Source organism: Hydra vulgaris, chromosome 15, assembly GCF_038396675.1.
Source record: "Hydra vulgaris chromosome 15, alternate assembly HydraT2T_AEP".
In the NCBI taxonomy this organism is placed as follows: Eukaryota; Metazoa; Cnidaria; class Hydrozoa; order Anthoathecata; family Hydridae; genus Hydra; species Hydra vulgaris.
This window is the reverse complement of record NC_088934.1, coordinates 41,381,895-41,401,099: the sequence shown is the minus strand read 5'-3', so window position 1 is coordinate 41,401,099 and position 19,205 is coordinate 41,381,895. Positions and strand designations below refer to the sequence as shown.

The window sequence follows — 19,205 nt, the reverse complement described above, 5'->3', positions numbered from 1 at the left end:
TGATCCATATCCTCGATATAAAAACTCCAATTGTTTTTTTGAAGTTCACCTTGTTTTCTTAATTTTTGATAAAGTTGTTTTAATCGTCCTATTGTCGATTCGGCTAAGTAAGCTTTTCCATAATTTTTAGAACTAAAATGATAAATGTTTTGTTCATAACACCATTCTTCTATTTTGTTGTTAAAAAATTCGCCACCTTGATCGGTTTGCAAGTAGATAAAAGTTTCATCAACTCTTTTAATATCTTCAAAAATATGTTTAAAACTACTCAGCACTTTATCGGCGGTTTTTTACTAGTAACTCTCAAATATACTCTTTTAGATACTCCATCTACCACAACTTTTTGGCATAATTGGAACTTTCTAAAAGAGCTCTTAATTGATCATAAAATTTCAAATCGGTTGGATTTTTTTTAAAGTGTCCAATTGAAGTAAAACTTTTTTGATTTTGGGCACGTCTGTCAAAGCAAACAAACGACTCGATAATTTAGTCAGTTGATCTTCTTCAAGGTTGTCAATAGCATCTCTTAAAACATTGTCCATTTTTTAAAAGTCGGTATATTTTGATATCGGAGTTTTTCTTTTTCTTTCTTCTATATGATGATGATCTTTCTTCTATATGATGATGATCTAGTTGATGGTTTTTTTGCTCTTAATTCTAAACGACTACTTCTAGTTAACATTGGAGTTTCAGAACTAACACTAGCAGTTGTTGGTTCAACAGTGGTTTCAGTGGTTTCAGTTGTTTCAGGTAAAGCAGTAGCTCCTAATGATTCAGGAGTAGTCTCAGGTTTAGTAGATAAAGGTTCAGCAGGTTCTTCTTCTTCTTTTTTAGTTTCAATCGTACCTAAATAAGGATCGGACGCTCGTGTTCGTGATTCTTTTTTGGGTGTAGGAATTTCTAATAAGGAAGACCTTGTTAAAGGATAAGTGAATAAATTTCTTTTTTTAAAATGGGTAAGTAGTTTTAAAGCGTTGGCAAAATTTTTAATATTATTAGAATCCATTTCAAAACATTTTTTATAAGATATTAAAAGTGAATTTAAACGAGCAAGTTGAGAATTATACATTGCACCCATTATCATCATCATTTCGAGTAAACTTTTTTCTTTGATTGTATTTTCTGTGCTATAAAATTGATTTGAATTGGATTTAATATGCTGCAATAATCCCGACGTACCTCCTTTAGCGCAAGTTTGCTCTACGTCTTCTTTTAATAGGACTACATCTGCTACATCTCTAAAAGGTAAAGAAGGTACAGGGTTGAAAAAACTTTTAAATGCTAAATAGAGCATAGTTTCTCCGACGGCTCTGTTGGCTAACGCGTTTTCGATATAGTTGTTAAACATTCGAACAAAAATATCTTTATTGGGTAGTAAATAACTGTTTACTTAAATGAATTCTCTCAAAATTTCAAATTTATTACCTCGAAACATTTCACCATATTGTATACATCTTTGTTGAATAATGTCTTTTGTTTGTGTTAATATTTCAAAAGCTTTCTTTCCACCAAAACTTTTGTCGCTTATAGATTCGCTTTCTATAAAACTAGAAGTCATAACAGTGTAAGGATCTCGAGCTAGAGCACTAGCATATACACCTTCGGAGGTTAATTTAGTTTCGTTTCGGAAAGGTATGTCGTATTTTTTAATAAAACTCCATAATTTGTCAAAAGTCAGTTGTCTTATTTGGTAGTAATCGGCTACTAATCGCATGTTGGCTACAGAATGAGAAGAAGTCAACAAAGTTAAAAATTCATTAGCATAATAGGAATATTGTTTTGGATCGTTTATTTTTTCAAAAGCAAAGTTGCTAACATTGTTAATAATACTGGCTATGGATTCTTCTACATCTACAACATTGGCTTGATATAAAATATAAATTTTTAAATTGTTTAAAATGGCTTTTTCGTTTCTCGGTTTGTAAACGCGTAAAAAAATTTGATGTGATCCAAAGCGATAATTGACTTGATTTTTACACATGTCTACGAGATGTTTAGGTAAGTTGGGAATTTTTTTACAGATTCGTTTCTATAAAGCTGTTCTAGAATTTCGCTCGAATTGGGTGTTTCGTGAAAAATTAAAAATTTATTAAGAGGCGTCAAGGTATAAAATTTATTATGACTCGATGGAATGGTATTTAAAGTAGTAGAACGTGGTAAAGTGCTTAATGTAGATTGAATAGAAGAAGGAGGCGTAGTAGTAAGAGAATTGTCTTGAATAGGAAATCTTTTTAAATTTCTCATCATTCTTAAAGATTCGCTTATGTTTCGTTGATCAATTTGATCGTTGAATTCGCTTTGTTTATTTAAATTTAAAATGGATTTAAAAGCGTAAGCATCTCCTCCCACGTTAAGGTAAGTTTTCCATTTTTCTTGATCGCTGATTAAACTTGTTGCTATATCGCTGTTAAGCAGAGTATCTAGAGGCAACAAAGCATTTAAATTTTGTTGAAAACTCACTTCGCCAGCAATTTGATTTTCAAGATTGATGGGATCGGCATAATTAAGAGTAGAAGGCAATTCATATCTTCGAATAATCTCAGACACATTTGAAGTGTTAATTTCTTCAGATTCTAGGTTTACTTGATCGTTTACTTGTTCGTTTTTTTGTTCGTTAATTTGTAATATTTTTTTGTTAAAAACATCCATGTTGTAGGCATTTTTGGCTAATACTTTACGTAAAGTCAATAAAGGAGACTCGTGATAAGGTTTATATCTATTCATGTTTCGTAAAAATACAAATTATTTTAAAAGTACAATTCTTTTTGACAATAATCAACGTCAAACTGTTGTCTTAATAAATCGATTACAGTTTTTGTAGGTTGTATAGTGTCGAATGAGATTAATTTATTAGCATAATAATTTATAATTTTGTGATAAAGTTTAAAACGAGTAGAGTTGAAATATTCGTTTAAAACGTTATAATTGTTATAAACAAAGTCTGATATAGCTTGATTTTTATCTTTCATTTTTTCTTTTTTCATGATGACTTTTACGTTTTCGTTAAATTTTGGATACGGGTACATATATTCTTTGACAAAGAGTTTAATTTCTATACAAATGTATTCTTGAAAAGCGTTTTTTATTTGTAGTCGTTCGTGATCCGATAAAAGTTCGCATTTTAACATTTTTACAGCATTAAAACGTGTCAAAATTTCTTTCATCCATATTTTAATTTCGTTTTCGTCAATGTCTTTTCTTCTATTCATTTTAGGGATAAAAATTTGTCCTCTAACAGCCAACTTTTGTCTCATATCTTGACGTTTGCTCGCTTTGTTGGAAGAATTGCATAATTCGTAATCGTTTTGTAAAATTCGTAAAAATTCTTCGTTTTCCCAATCATTCAGAATCAGAACTGGATCCACCGTCTGAAAATTCGTCTGAAGATTCGTCTGTAGATTCGCACAATCCATATCGTTTTTGTCTTTTGATTTCTTCGAGTAGATGTGTTGCTCTTTCCCTTCCACTCCATTTTCTTTTTTTTATCGGATTTTCTTTTTCTTTATTTATATCGTTTTTATCTTCTTCGCCGGGTTTATTCTCCTTCTCTTGGTTATAGTTGTTGAGATGTGACTTGAGATAATAATGATTTTTTAATTGGGGAGCTTTAACATAGGGAAAGGATTGAAAACTAACAATTTTTTTGTTCACGCTCATATCTTTATAATCAAAGTCTAATTTACCTTGAGCGTCTACTGGAATAAATACTTTTTGTACTTTACTCGTAATTTTAGTTCTCAAGCGTGCTACCAAAGAGTTTCTTTTAAATAAAGCCAAATGCCCGTGTTGGTTAGAAGTTTCTTTATTTAACAAATCGCTTATAGGGTGATGGTGTATTTTACCAATTGAAGGAAAATCAGTTTTAAATATTTTTTCAATCTCACTGTTGTTATCAAAAGAAATGATACATTTGTAATGAGACACTAAATTGTTCCAACATTGAGTAGCTTTAGAAGGAATGGAATGAAAAACGGTAATGGTACCTACTCCATGATGAGATCCACTAGAACATGCGCTAATATATTGTTGACTTTTGAAGCATAAAGCACTAATATCATCAAATAAAAGTATTGTTTTTTATAAACGGTGATAGCTATTTTGAAAACCGTTTTTATCTTTTGAAAAACCAATGGCTCTCTGTATTACTGAATCTAAATTTTCTGGACTATTAACTGTTAAAATATGATACGCTTCTAAATTATTTTTAGAAGATTCGATAATATTTTTCCATGTTTTGTGTTGACATTCGCTAGGTTCTCTCATTTGTATTACAAATAACATTTCTGCATCAGGAAATTTTCCCCAATTTAATAACTCTCTAGCCATAGTTGATTTTCCGCTGTTTGTAGGCCCTGTTATAATTGTGTTTTCAGGATAGACATTTTGAGAAGGTTTAAAAATATTAAATTTTGCTTGTGAATTAGTTTCTTCTTCTTTGAGTTCAGTTTCTTTCGATGTTCCTTTTAAATAAATATCAGGGAAACCTTTTTCGTTTAATATTTCTGTTATAGATTTGTCATCTTTTTTTCAATAGGTTTCTCTATAGGTTTTTCTGTAGATTCTACTTTTTGTTCAATAGGTTTTTCTTCTTTTTCTTTCATTTTTTTATGAATTAAAAAACAACAAAAACAAGTTTTTTAATTTATATTTTTTTTTACAAAAAAAAATTACAATAAATGGTCTAAAATAATTTTTTTAATGTCCATTCTTGGTATGTTGTTCATCGAATAAATTAATTGTTCTTTGGTTCCATTACGACTCCATATTTTTAACATTTGAAAAGCTTTTTCTTCAATATATCTGTAACCTGCTTCAATAAGATCCAGTTTGCACTCGTTTACTTTTAAATATCTTCCACATGTTTTCCAATCTCAATTAAATCGTCTTGCGATTTCTGTTAGTAATATAGTATCAATCATTTTTTTATTTATCTAAATAAAAAGTAAATTTTCTTTTTAACAATTTATTTAAATATTCAAGAAAACGTTCAGTAGAACCCTTTAAAATTTCTTCGGGAATTAATTGAGTACTATGAGGAGCAAATAAAATGATACGTGAACCACGTAATTCTCCTGTATGTTGTAAGTATTCGAGTAGGTTTTTTGTATTTTCCACTAAATAAAAATCATCTAAACCCATTTCTTTTAATTTATTTTCAAGTTGTTGGGTTGTTATTTTTTAATGAAAAAAATAAAACTCCATTATTTTTCTTTATCTAAACAAATGCAATTATAATGAATTCTATTATAATTTTCACAATAAACACAATCTTCTTAATAACATCCTACGTGATGTGTAAAACGTAAATAATCAATCAAACAATCGATACAACAACTTAAAAATTCTTCAGGAATTAAATCTCGACCGTTAAGAGTAATGAGAATCAAACGTGAAGTATAAGAATCTTTATTTTTAAAATAATGAATTTCGTTTTCTGTATTTTCTACTAAATAAAAATTTTTAAAACCAATTTCTTTTAATTTGTTTTCAAGTTGTTGTGTTGTTAATTTTTGATCTAAAAAATAAAACACCATTTTTTTTTTCATAAAAAATTTTTTACAAATTTATATTCTATTTAAGATCGTATATTAAAGGAATCAAAACTTTTCGATTAAACATGCTCATTGTTTGATAACGTTCTGATTGTTTTATAATATTTTTTTCAATTTCAAGTAAATTTTGAATGTGTTCATCGCTACAAAATTTTTCCATATCGGGTAAAACTTTTAAATTGGCTTCTCGTATTGGTTGTAAAAGATAATGATCTCGAATTTCGGTCATGACTCCGTCATCAAAAACATAATTTTTTTTGTGTAAATCTTTTTAAAAAATCGAAAGTGTGCGTTTGTATTTTAACTTGTTTGTAATTGACACTCATTCTATTTTGTTCGATAGGTTGATTTTCTTTTATCAGTGGAAAAGGAACTTGTCTACACAATCTTTTTGCGGCAAAAGTATCAAAACCGTTAACATAATTTGAAAAAAAAAGTTTAGAATTGGGTACTCCTTTAGCTCTATTTTTGTAATAGTTATCTTTTTCTTCATCTCCATTAACGCTGTGAACACTATAACATTTAGGTCCCATAGCAAAAGCCTGAGCAATGTAATAAGGAGGGGGTATTTCGTTTTGAAAATGATCTGTTTCTTTAGCGTAAAGAGCTGAATAAAAAGGATGAGTTTTTTTTTCTAATTGGAATAATCCATCCAACGATCTCCAAATTTTGAAAAATAAATCCATTCTTCTACTTTTTGACGAAACGTTGAAGAAAGCATATTGTTTCTCTTTTGCCTAATAAAAAAACAACCAGAATCTGTATCTGTTACTATTAAATGTTTTTCAGCTCCATGATTTCTTAATACTTGTCCCAATTCCCAACTAAAACGTCCTACGTTAAGTTTAGCATAAGATAAAATTTATGAAGCTACAATACGTAAAGATTTATTAACAAGTTTGCATTTTTCGCTGGTTGTTAAAATAAGAGCATTTTTATGATCTTTGATTTTAAGAGTTCAAAGGCATCCTTCATTTCATGATGATTGTTTTCATCGTGAAATAAAATACTTTCGGTTTTAACATCGGTCATTAAACTGAACAGAGTCTCTTTAAAATAATCATCATAACTAAAATTGTCCGTCTCATAATCATCTAAACATACTTTTTTTTCAAAAACATCCAATTTATATCTTTCAGGTTCAACACCAATAAATTGGGATCCGTTATATAATAAATTTTGAAAATAAAAAGGAAGTAACAACTTGATATTTTCATCTGTTTGACCTTCTAGAATTAAAACACGGCGAATGTTTTGAAAATTTTCAATACTATTTTGAAATGGTTTTTCTTCGTGGTTGATAAAAGTAGTATTAATTTTTGTGCAATTTGTTGACTTAATGTTCCGTAATGACCGTTAATTTGCAATTTGCAAGAAGCATCGACTACCTTGTCACCCTTTTTAATGGCTTCTTTTCTTTTTTCCATATTTCTTTATACCATTTTTTGAGCTAAAGGATAACGCAATAAAGGGAGTACTTTGTAAATTTTTTCAACAACGCAACCACAGCATGTAGTCAACCATATTAAAGTGTCTAAAAATTCATAAGTTTCATGTGAACTCAATTTCATGATCAATTTAATAGTTTTGTCTTTTTCTATACCATAGGTTCCATTGTTTTTGAGATAACGTTTAGATACAATTTCAGTTGGAGAATAACCTTGTAAGGATATAATTTCTTTTTCTACCACGGGTGAAAAACCTCCAACTTAATCTTGATACTCTGGTTTCATAGTAATTTGACAATGCACTAAAGCGCTAGTTGAGAATCCGTTTAAATTAACACGATGATATTTTCGAATCACATCGTCTAAAGTAATACATTCCAAATCGAAAGAATATTTCATGTGAAAAGGTAAAGGTTTTAATTGAGCTCCTCCATATTGACCGTTTTCGTCCATAAAAAATAAACAACCTCTCAACTCGCTATTTAATTTGAGTTCTTTTATTTTAGGTTCATAGTAATCTGTATCAATGCCGAATTTTTGTGTACCGTTGGTTGACATACCACCTCGAATACTCTTTTCAATCATTTTTTGATGTTCGTTGGTCGCCGGATATTGGACAGGAATTAAACTGATGGCAGAATTTAATTTACTTGTATTGCTAAAAATACTAACATGATTAAGAATATGAAATTTTGTAAATTCAAATGTTCTTTCATCAAAGTCAATCATGACAGAACCCAATACGACCGTGTCGAGCACTGTATAAATATGCAATAATGATTTTAAAGTTTTTAAATTTAAAAAGTTCCATAATTTTTGAACACCTTCATAAGCTTCTTTAATTTTTTTCATTTCTTCTTGTAGGTTTTTAGACTTCATTAAATCGTTTTGAGCAAATAATTCAATAAGTGGAAATGTTTTATATTCAATGTTTAATAGTTCGTCTGTAATTTGAGAGAAAGGAAATAATGTTTTTTTAGTAAAACAGTTTTTAAACTCTTGATTGTTGATTAAATGAATCAATTCAGGATGAAAAGGACGCAAATAATGCAACATGGTGTTGAAAATTTGATTTTGTGCTTTTCGCGATAACATACTACTGGCTTACTCTAAAGAACAGTTTAATATTTTTAAGCTGTCTTCAATTTTAATATGTTTACCGATGCAAAAAATATTGACTTTGCTCACATTTTTAGATATAACAAAAACATCTTCCATGTTGCTATATTTTATAAATGCGTTAAAAGGTGTAGTTTCAGATTCACTCAAATGACCGTATAACTGAATATCCAAAATTTTTTTTAAACCTTCAACAATCATAATGCGGTTATCAAAAGAAGCATTGTGAGCAAAAATATGACAAGACAAATGTTGACTATATCTACCTAAATTTTTGTTGCAATAATCATGAGCTAATCCATAAACTTGTCCTGAAAAATGATCGTGATCGATAACGAGATAATCTTCAAAAGCGTTGAGAAAAAAATTGCATTTATTCAAAACTATTTCTCTATTTTTTTTATCTTGAATAAAATCGGATAAACAAAATTTTTTTTCAAATTGATTATTAAAAGCAACCAACATGGCATTATACCATAATTCGTGGACGGGTTGCTTAAATTTTCTCATCAGAAACAAAAAATTAAGGTTATCTGTATATTGACCACCACTTTCGTTGATACATTTGCGAAAGATTTTGATTAAAAAGTAGGGATCTTCTAACAACACTATATCTTCTTGATCAAAATAGTTTTCGAATTGATGTTCGGTCATGATAAGGGAAGCCAATTGTTTCATGTAATCTACAAGTTCACCACTAGTTATTCTCACATAATCACTCAACAAACCGTTAGTGAAAGGTAGGTATTCAAATTTTTCCCACTATCTACAACAAATGTAAAACAAGCTTGATACTCGAAATAAATCATGTTTTATTTTTTCAACGTCGTTATTGATTAAATAACTTTGAACGTTACAAGGTAACATGAACAATTCTAAACGTCCTACTCTTTGAAAGATTATGTTGATAACTTGAATTCGTTTGTCGTTGTAAATACCAAATTCATTATGATTCAATCTTTCTATTTCTTGAAGAGTCTTGTGAGAAAATTTATTTTTATAAACATCAGATTGTCGTATTTTATCTGCGGGATATCTGCAAATAGAACATAAAGGATTTTCTTCTTGCCATATTAAATTTCATTCTTCAGTTGATAAATTTAAATTTTTAAAACGCGGTAAACATATTTCATAAGCAAATCGAACCAAAGTATCTGCTAAAGCTATTAAATCGTTAACTCGCAATTCCATTTTTAATTTCTCACTATTTTCAATTCTCAATTTTTCCCATAAGATACGTCTGTGTGTTTTGTGAAGTAAAGAAACTCCTGGTTGGAAATAGGCAGGTAAAGACGTTAAAGGATTTCTTTCTAGACTTTCAATAGTATTTTCATAATAAAAAATCCATTTACCAGTAATCATATGTCCTTGTTCATCCAAACCAAAACATTCTCTTGCCAATCTTTCATGAATGCATTGAATCACGATGGAATGACAATGATAACTCAATTCAGATAAAGGTTTGACTTTAGAAGTGGCATTTTCTTGAGATTTTGTTATACTCGTTTCACAATCAAATGTCATTAAAAAATGAAATAAGTTTCTACTTGTACACATGAACGAATTTTGTGGTCGATAGTGACTAATGCAATCGCCGTATGTAAATTTGTCCGGTTTATAATAACCTTCACATTTGTGTATCTCTGTAGAAAATTTTTGTCCACATTGTGAACATTGAAACAAATCACGCGACCTAATAGAATAAAAATGCATAGTAGAAAATTTTTCATTCAACATGCTTATAGCGTGAAAAGAATTGTTTTTTTGAAAAATACAAATTTTTATAGTATTGTTTGTTTTTTTCCGTTGATTGGCTTTATTTCTTTCTTCATCATTAATAAAAACTCTTTGAGAATTTTGATCGTCTTTGGTAATGTTTGCACTTTTGTAAACCACTTTTAATAATTTTGTAAGAGTACTTTTATATTGTGATTTTAATTTAGAATGTAACAAACGAATTTTGGTGTTACTTTTGTTAACAGCAAAAATTTTAATGTTAATACGATCAAAAGTATTTTCGTAAGCAAAACAATGACAAAAATCAATCAAAATTTGAAATGACATATTTTTAGATTTTTCTTTTAAATTTTGTAGAACGTTTTTCCAAGCTAGAATATTTTGCTCTTCTTGATCTTCAAAAAGGAGTTGTAAAATATTTTCTTCAGAATGTTAATCGGTTGCATTTTTTTCCAAAACTTTTTTATTTTATTCTTTAATGGTACACACATTCCATTGACGAATCAACAAAGAGATGAAAAAAGCAGAATAAAAACCTGGTTCAAACATAATAATCTAGAAACATTTTTCTTTTTTGTGCATAAGAGAGTTTAGTATAAAATAAATTTTTTAGTGAATTTTCCTATTGTGTTATAGAATGAGGTCTATACCATTCACCAAACCATTCGTCAATTTCTCTCCTCTTTTGTTGTTTTTTCTTTTTTAGTATTTTTTTATTTTTTTCGTAATAGGTTTTGCTGCGTCTTTTCTTATTTTCAATTTCTCCATTTGTCATAAGCATTTTTCTTTTAAAACCAGACAATTCAAAATTTCGTAAATTCATCATTGATCATTCTGTTAAATTGGATAAAGTTTTAATTTTAAAATTACATAATCCTATCAACCTCCATCCACTATCGTTTTCTAAAATATTAAAAACAGCTCTCACATTGGCATCTTGAATAAAACGTAAATTAGTCGGTCCTTCTAAAGGTTTTATAAAATAAACAGGTGAATTGTAACAACGTTTCATTATTTTACAATAACCATTTTCAATAGATTTACAGCACAAAGTAACAATATTATAACCAATTAAGAAATTTTGAAACAAGTCACCAAAATGAATACTGTTTTTCATTTGTGTTTCAAATCCTTCCATTGTTTTTTGTTCGACGTGATAAACAATTTCATCAGGACTCTGAGATCGTGAATAAAGTTGTGATTCTTCCACAATATCTTTATCTTTATAATCATCTTTGATGTAAAAAAAATGTTCAGTGTATATAGTGTTATTACTAAATTTAGCTTCCTAAGTTTGATATTCAAATTTCATTTTTTTATTATCTAAAAAAAATTTTTTACATGTATTTTTTATAAAATTCTAGAACATCAGAATCAACAGTAATATTTTTAAATATTTTTCGTAATTCTAATTTATTATAATTAATTATAAACATATCATTAATATTACAAACTCGTGATAAAGAAACATAATAAAGACTATTAATAAAAGCCTTTGAAATAAATTGAACAACTGCTTTATTCATTGTACTTCCTTGAGCTTTATGAACAGTAAAAGAATAAGCTAATTTTAAAGGTAAACCAAATCTTGAGCCTACAACAGCATGAGAGCAATCTAAAATTTATTCTTTGACACATTCAATTTTGACTTCTTTTTTATTCATAATCACCCAAACTGCATTATTTTCTATTAAAATGACAGTACCAATACTACCATTACACAAACCTTCTTCTACATTAATATTTCTCACAAGCATAACAATAGCACCTATTTTAAGATAAACAGCTGCTGGAATTTGAAACGAACATTGAATATTTGGATTTTTAATTACATCTTTAGCATAAAACCAATACCCTTCTTGTTTTATAGTTTCCATTTTATTATTGTTATAACAATCGACTTCAATATTTCTAAAAAATAATCTCGTGTATTTACTGTTTAAACTTTCATCTTCTTCAAAACAACGAGTCATAAAAGATTCAATAGTTTGGTCTGAAACTTGACCAAAACGTATTTCATTTAAATCTCTAAAAAATTGCTTATCTTCGTTTTGTCTAAAACATTGAGTTAAAACCAAAACTTCCGTCATGTATTGTTGCCATATTTTAGATTTAAAAACAAATTCTCCTTTAATTGGTGGTAATTGAAAAAAATCACCACAAGCAATAATTTGTATACCACCAAATAATTCATCGTAACATTGTCTAATTTCACAAGCTATTAAATGTAATAAATCAAATGTTTGAGCGTTAATCATTGAAATTTCATCAATAATTAAAACATCAGTTTCTAACCACGTTTTTTTAATGTCTGGATGCATATGACGTTTATAATAATTTACACTTTTAACACCAGTTTCTATACCAGCAAAAGCGTGGATTGTGACACCATTTATCAAATAAGCTGCTTTTCCTGTACTCGCAGTAATATGTATTGTTTTATAAATTTGTACACTTTGTGCAATTTCGTTGACAATATAACTTTTTCCACAACCGGCACCACCAGTAATAAAAAAATTTTTTCCTTCATCAAGCCATTGAAGTGCTTTTTGTTGTTGCAAAGATAACATTTTTTCAATTATTTTTACTGAAAAAAATTACAAAAACATTTTTTATTTCGAATAAAAATACATTCAAGTACAAAATAACAAATAAATAAGTTCATAATTCAAATTCATTCGTAATTTAAATAAAAAGTCACTATCATTTTCATTCAATAAAAATTTCAAAGATGATATTTCGTCGTCACTTAAAGTTTGGTTTTGTAAATTTTCTTTCGCCAAAGAATTCATATTTACTATTTTCTCCAACATTTTTTTATTTTCATTTATATTATTCATCTAAAAAAATTTATTTTGAATATAAATACATTATAGCGTATTTTATAAAAAACATCATGAAAATAATGTTCTGCTCGACAATTTTTTCCAATTTGGTTGAAAAATCATCTTGTTTATTAAACATTGTCAAAAATTTTACAGTCATCATTTCATCTTCTGTCAATAGGTTTTGTTCGTTTAACAACTTGAGCATTTTTTTATTATCATTTTCTCTTATTTTATTAATCTAAAAAAAATTAAAATCAATATACTGAATCAAAACATTTTTCACAATATATAAACGAACAACTTTCCCCATCAGAATATCTATATTCATCACAATCTTCACATTCATTCAAATAATGTTTACATTTTTCAATTTCTAGACATTTTTCTTTTACATGATTTAATAAATCTTCTTTAGATAACATTTTATAAAAATTATAAAAATTTTCAAAATTCAAATTCAAATAAACATGTTAATGCATTTTAATATATTGAAATACCATCAAAATCAATATAAAAGGTATTCTTTTCATTTCTTCATTAAAAAACCCATCCCACTTGTATTTCAAATACCATTTACAACGTCGACATAAAATTTGTCTTGAAGTATTTGCATGCTGTCGAATTTTTTCCAAAGTAGCTGGGTTATCTTGATTGAATTTGTATATGCTTTCATCAAAAAATCCAAATCATTTTCTGTTAGTTCCATTTTTATTATGTAATTTAAAAATTTTTTAAAAAATATAAAATTACAATAAATTTTTAAATTGTTTCCCATTTATCTCAAAAAGAGCGTTGCAAGCCAATATCATTTTTAATCGTTTTACAATTTAAACACATATTGTTCTTTTTACATAAACACGATGCTAAACTCAAAATTTCTTTTCTAGCCCAACATAAATTTTCTATTATCAAATATTCTGGCACACCCAGTTTATTTGCTGCCAACATTATATTATTTTCCATTTTTATGTAATCTAAAAAAAAATATTTTTTTAAAAAACATTTGTCATAATATATACAAAAAAAAATTCAATATAAAAAAGGTTTATTTATTCTTTCGTAATCGTTATTTCAAACGTAATTGTATTCCGAGTTTATTATTTCGAATCTTTTCCTTTTACAATTAAAACACATATTGATGGGTTCACAAGAACACATTGTCAAACAAAAAATTTCGTCTTCTTAATATGTAAAAATCATTTTTATTAATTCCTTAGACAATCCTATTTTTTTGACACCAACATTGTATTAATTTCCATTTTTTATGTAATCTTAACAAAATATACAAAAAAATGTATACAGAATTTAAACAAAATTCAATACAAAAAGTTCAATATACATAAAAAATTCAATATATATAAAAAATTCAACATATAAAAAATTCAATATAGAAAATTTTTTTTATTCTTAAAAATAATATAATTAGTTATCCATATATAAAAATGTTTATATTTTCTTTCATAATCATTATTTTCCGAACATATAATTTCTAATGTAATCTTTTTACATTTCGAACACATATGGATCGATTTGCAAGATCACAAAGCCAAATTGTTAATTCCATCTTTATGATAGCTTAAAGTCTTTTTTAATAATATTTCACTCAATCCCAATTTTTGCGAAGCCAACATTATATTGTTTTCCATTTTTATTATGTAATCTAAAAAAAACTACAATTAAAAAATACATTTAAAAAATATAAAAAAATTTACAAATTATTTGTTTTTTTCCATTTGATATTTTTTATCAAATCATTCTCCAATATAAATCTTTTAACTTGGTCATATTTTTCATCACAACTAACACTCGGTTCTCCTCTACATTTTTTACATGATTCCATAGAAAGCATAAGTTTTTTTATTTCTCCATTAAATTCTGCAACGTAATTTAATAATTCGTCTAAATTGACATCACCATCGAGAAAATCATCAAATGAATCCATATACAAATCGTAATTGTAATTTGTTTCTGACATTTTATTATGTAATCTAAATAAAAAAATACATATTTAAAAAATTCTACCAAAAAAATTATATTTTTATAATTCTTCTTAATTCAACATAAATAAAAGAAGCATTTAAATTACAAAATACACAATTAGGAGTACAATCACCTTGAGCTATTTTACATAGAGCTTAATAAACAAAATTAGGTTTTTTACAAACAAGTTGGAGTATTGTTTTTGTAACTCCTATTTTTTTTGCTACTTTTTCACACATTTCAGAAGCTTGTTCACTCATGCGTCAATCTAACAAATCTAACAAATCTAACAATTCCAACAAATGTTCTTTTTCCCTTTTAAAAGTTTTTTCTTCTGAATATTTGTCAACTCGTAATTTTTCTGGTTTGATTTGTCGCACTTGTTTGACAATTTTGTCAAATTCTTCTTGAGACTTTTCTTTATGATGATAATCTTCCAAACAACCCCATTCTACTAAATCTTTACTAACTTTATTGTAAATATCAACTCCCAGTTATATCAAGACCCATGTCTACGATTGTATCATCGACAATATTAAAAAAATCTTTAGCATTCAAATAAGTTAGTCTTGTAAAATCTTGAGAAACATTATCAACATCTTCAACAATACCAAAGCTTCCATCTTTATTTTTAACAATTTCAAAATCAAATTCGCAAACTTTTTCCATTTTTTTATTATGTAACCTAAAAAATTACAAAAAAATTTTTTATAATATAGTATAATTTTCAACCAAATGAAGTACACTTTTTTAAATATTTTCTTCGCGAATATAATGTTCTACGAAATCATATATTCCTTTGCAAGATTCACAAAGACTAACGCCATTACAACTTTCTATCGAACAAGATTCTGCTTTTTCCAATAACTCTTCTATCATTTGAGTTTGATCATGAATACTAGCTGCTTTTAATAAAAGTTGCGTGATGAGATTATCGACATGAAATATAAAGTTTGACATTTTTTATTACGTCTAAAATATCTCAAAAAATGCATTAAAAAAATATAATAAAAAAATACAATTAAAAAATTTAAGATTTGCCATCAAGATGTTTTTGAACATTATTCATTAATGTTTTAAGTTCTGATAACACATCCGTTATATCTTTAAAACGTTTTTACATTCTAAACATGAGTTTTTTTCACATTCACAAAGTTTTAAATAATCAGCAGCTGAAACTTCTTTGTAATTTGTTGAAAGTTCTTCTGAAACTTTTTCTTCTAAAAGTTCTTCTTCTGAAAGTTCTTCTTCTGAAAGTTCTTCTTCTGAAAGTTCTTCTTCTGAAAGTTCTTCTTCTGAAAGTTCTTCTTCTGAAAGTTCTTCTTCTGAAAGTTCTTCTTCTGAAAGTTCTTCTTCTGAAAGTTCTTCTTCTGAAAGTTCTTCTTCTGAAAGTTCTTCTTCTGAAAGTTCTTCTTCTGAAAGTTCTTCTTCTGAAAGTTCTTCTTCTGAAAGTTCTTCTTCTGAAAGTTCTTCTTTTGTATCTGTTTCATTTTCCATTTTTTTATTATGTAATCTAAAAAATACAATAAAAAAACAACAATAAAAATTAACTAAAAATTATTTTATTTATAAAAAACTTCTTTGAATGTTCATTCATTGCGTAAACAATTTTCGTCTTTCGACAATCTGGACACAATTCTAAGTATTGACATAATGTTAAAGCTGGTGTTTTAACACTATTCGATGTTCGTATTATTATTTTTACCATATTTTTTTATTATGTAATCTAAAAAATTAAAAAATACTATTTATCATTATTCGATAAAAATACAATTTAACTTTCATTACAATTCATTACAATAAAAAATACATTACAATAAAAAATACAATAAAATTTAAAAAATTTATTCATTTTTAAAAATATTTATAGCAGTGGACATAAAATAATTTCTAATTGTTTTTTTTAAGTATAATCTTTCTTTATGTTTTGAAATATATATAAAATCTTTCATGTCCACATTTGATTTCAAATAAGAGAACATGGCTTCGTCTCTTCTTGCAAATTCTTCTTCTTCTTTTTCGATGATAAATTCGTCTTCCTTAATTGCATTATTGCAAATAACAACCATCAACTTTAACATTTCAATTAAAAAAATACATAAATGAAGATTATTTTTCATCAGCTCAGTATTTTTATTTATTAGTTGCGATAATTTTTCAAATTTTCCAATATTCCGTTTTGATGATCGTCTGTAGCTAAAAATTCATTAATGATAGTAAAATGAAAACACATTACAGGTGATAATAATTCCAAACTATGCCACAATTCCTTTTCAGAATAATGTAGTTTGTAAAATTTCTCAAGCACTCGAATGCGATCTTCGGTCCAATTTTCACTTTGATTACTCATTTTTTCACCTTAATTATTCATTTTTAATTAGTTGTCTAAAAAAAATTACAAAAAAAAATTAAATTGACAAAACACTAACATGAAAATTAATAGTTGTTAACATCATTCTTTTTATTAAACGATGAAAATTGGCTCTCAAAAATATTCTGCAATCTAAAATTTTTTTATCGTTTGGTGTTATGATAAAACCATTTTTTTGATAATGATAAAACAAATCGATAGTTTTATTGCTCTCTACAATCATTTCAACAAGAACTTTAAAATACATGTTGTGTGTTTTAATACCATGCCTAACATAAGACAATAAACCACTTTCTATATCTCGAACACAATTTCTCATTTCTTCTAATTTTTCTTCATTGATTTCCGCCATTTGAGCTCCATCAACAATTTGTAAAAACTTTAATATATCTTGAAACATATTATACATAGCATTGCTCTCTTCTTTAATCATATTCCAATTATTTATGTTTGCCATGTTTTTATTAATCTAAAAAATAATTAAACAGATAAATGATTAAATTCATATACTAAATCTTGATTACATTCATTATATTTATAAATAAAAGTCAACAATTCTAAAAAATTTTTTTCTATAAATTTTAAATCAGTTATATAATTTTGAATACTATTATCCTCATCTATTACAGATGATAACAAATTTTTAATAAAATCTTTTGTACATTCATATTGTCCTCGAATATCATCAAAAACAACCAAATATAAACTTAATGAAATAGTTTGTTGATTAGTTCCAATAGTTTGATAAAATTTCATTTTCATTTTAATCAAATCATCAAGTACATCACTAAATAAAACACTTTGACAGTTTTCCGCAAAAGCAAGTGTTCTTTCTAAACAAGTATATTGATCAGAATCTAGTTTTTGAATATCATTCCAAGCGTTCCAACTAACGTATTCTTTGTCTTTTCTCATTTTTTAATTAGTTATCTAAAAAAATTAAAATTTTTTAAGCAAAAAAATTAAACAGATAAATGTTTAACATCATATTGCAAATCGTGATTACATTCAATATGTTTATAACTGAAAGTTAACAAATCTGAAAAGGTTTTCTGAAATAGCTTGTAAATTCAATATATAATTATAAATATTCTTTTCCATTTCATTCGTACCCTCAATCGCAATATTATCCATATTATCCATAAATAATTTTTCTCTACTAGCACAATCGAGCTGAATTTTTGAAAAAATATCCAAATAGCAATCTAGTTTATTTAGAGTCATAAATTGAATTGCTTGCATAAAAGAACTCTTTATATCATAACCATCTTTGAGCACATTACTAAATGAATCTGTTTGAAAGATATTAACATAAGCGATTATTCTTGATAAACGTCCATATTGTTCTTCATCATGTTGTAAAATAATATCCCAAGCAAGTATAGTAGGCCATTCCATTTTTATTAATTTTCTAAAAAATTACAAAATTATTAATACTTTGTTTTTAAAAAAATAAAAAAATTCTACCTTATCCATGACGTAAAGCGAGTTTAATAAAACAGAGCAAACATTTTCCCACAATATATAGCAAACATTATTATTTGACTAAAAAAATTACTTAATTCTACATTTGATATACAAATTATTTTCAATTAAAAATTCGTCAATATCTGCTGTCTTTATAAAGTTGCAATAACCATAACCAACATTTTCTTGATATTTGACTGGTCGCTGAAAAGATACATTGTTTTCAGTCATAAAACTTTTTTTATTTGTTTACCATGAGGACCACATAATTTAAAAGTAATAACACGATTTATAAAAGGCCATTTTAATACTGCATCATAAGGTGTAGATCTCATCATTATATATAATCCAATTTCTTCTTCTTCATGATTATCGCATTTCATGTTAATATTAATTTTCAATAAAAATTGGTAGTTTTTATAATAAAAAGGAACACTATAATAAGCTTTGTTTTCTTTTTTTAACAACTCTTTAAAATTTTCAAAAATCCATATTTTGCTACCATGACCGTTTTTATTACACATTTCTTCTAATATAGATACTCGAAAATCTAAATTTATTATTTTCTCATTATATAACCCATTGAATAAAATACTCGGATTGTCACTGTAAATAGCAAACAAAGGTATGTTAGCCATATTTTTTTTACTAATCTTAAAAATAAAAAAAAATTATTAAAAAAATATAACGAAAAAAAATTTAT

The 19,205-nt window shown here is 26.7% G+C and overlaps 1 protein-coding gene across 1 annotated transcript; it reads right to left on the bottom strand.

Moving 5' to 3' along the window:
- Nucleotides 1–15,762: 15,762 nt before the first annotated feature.
- LOC136091958 (protein PF3D7_1417600-like) lies at nucleotides 15,763–17,950 on the bottom strand. The gene is made up of 5 exons (XM_065819678.1): nucleotides 17,546–17,950; nucleotides 17,300–17,504; nucleotides 16,901–17,022; nucleotides 16,645–16,736; nucleotides 15,763–16,177 (listed from the first exon to the last, which is right to left on the bottom strand). Exons 1-5 carry the CDS (start codon nucleotides 17,948–17,950, stop codon nucleotides 15,763–15,765), a joined length of 1,239 nt encoding a protein of 412 aa, XP_065675750.1.
- Nucleotides 17,951–19,205: the final 1,255 nt, after the last annotated feature.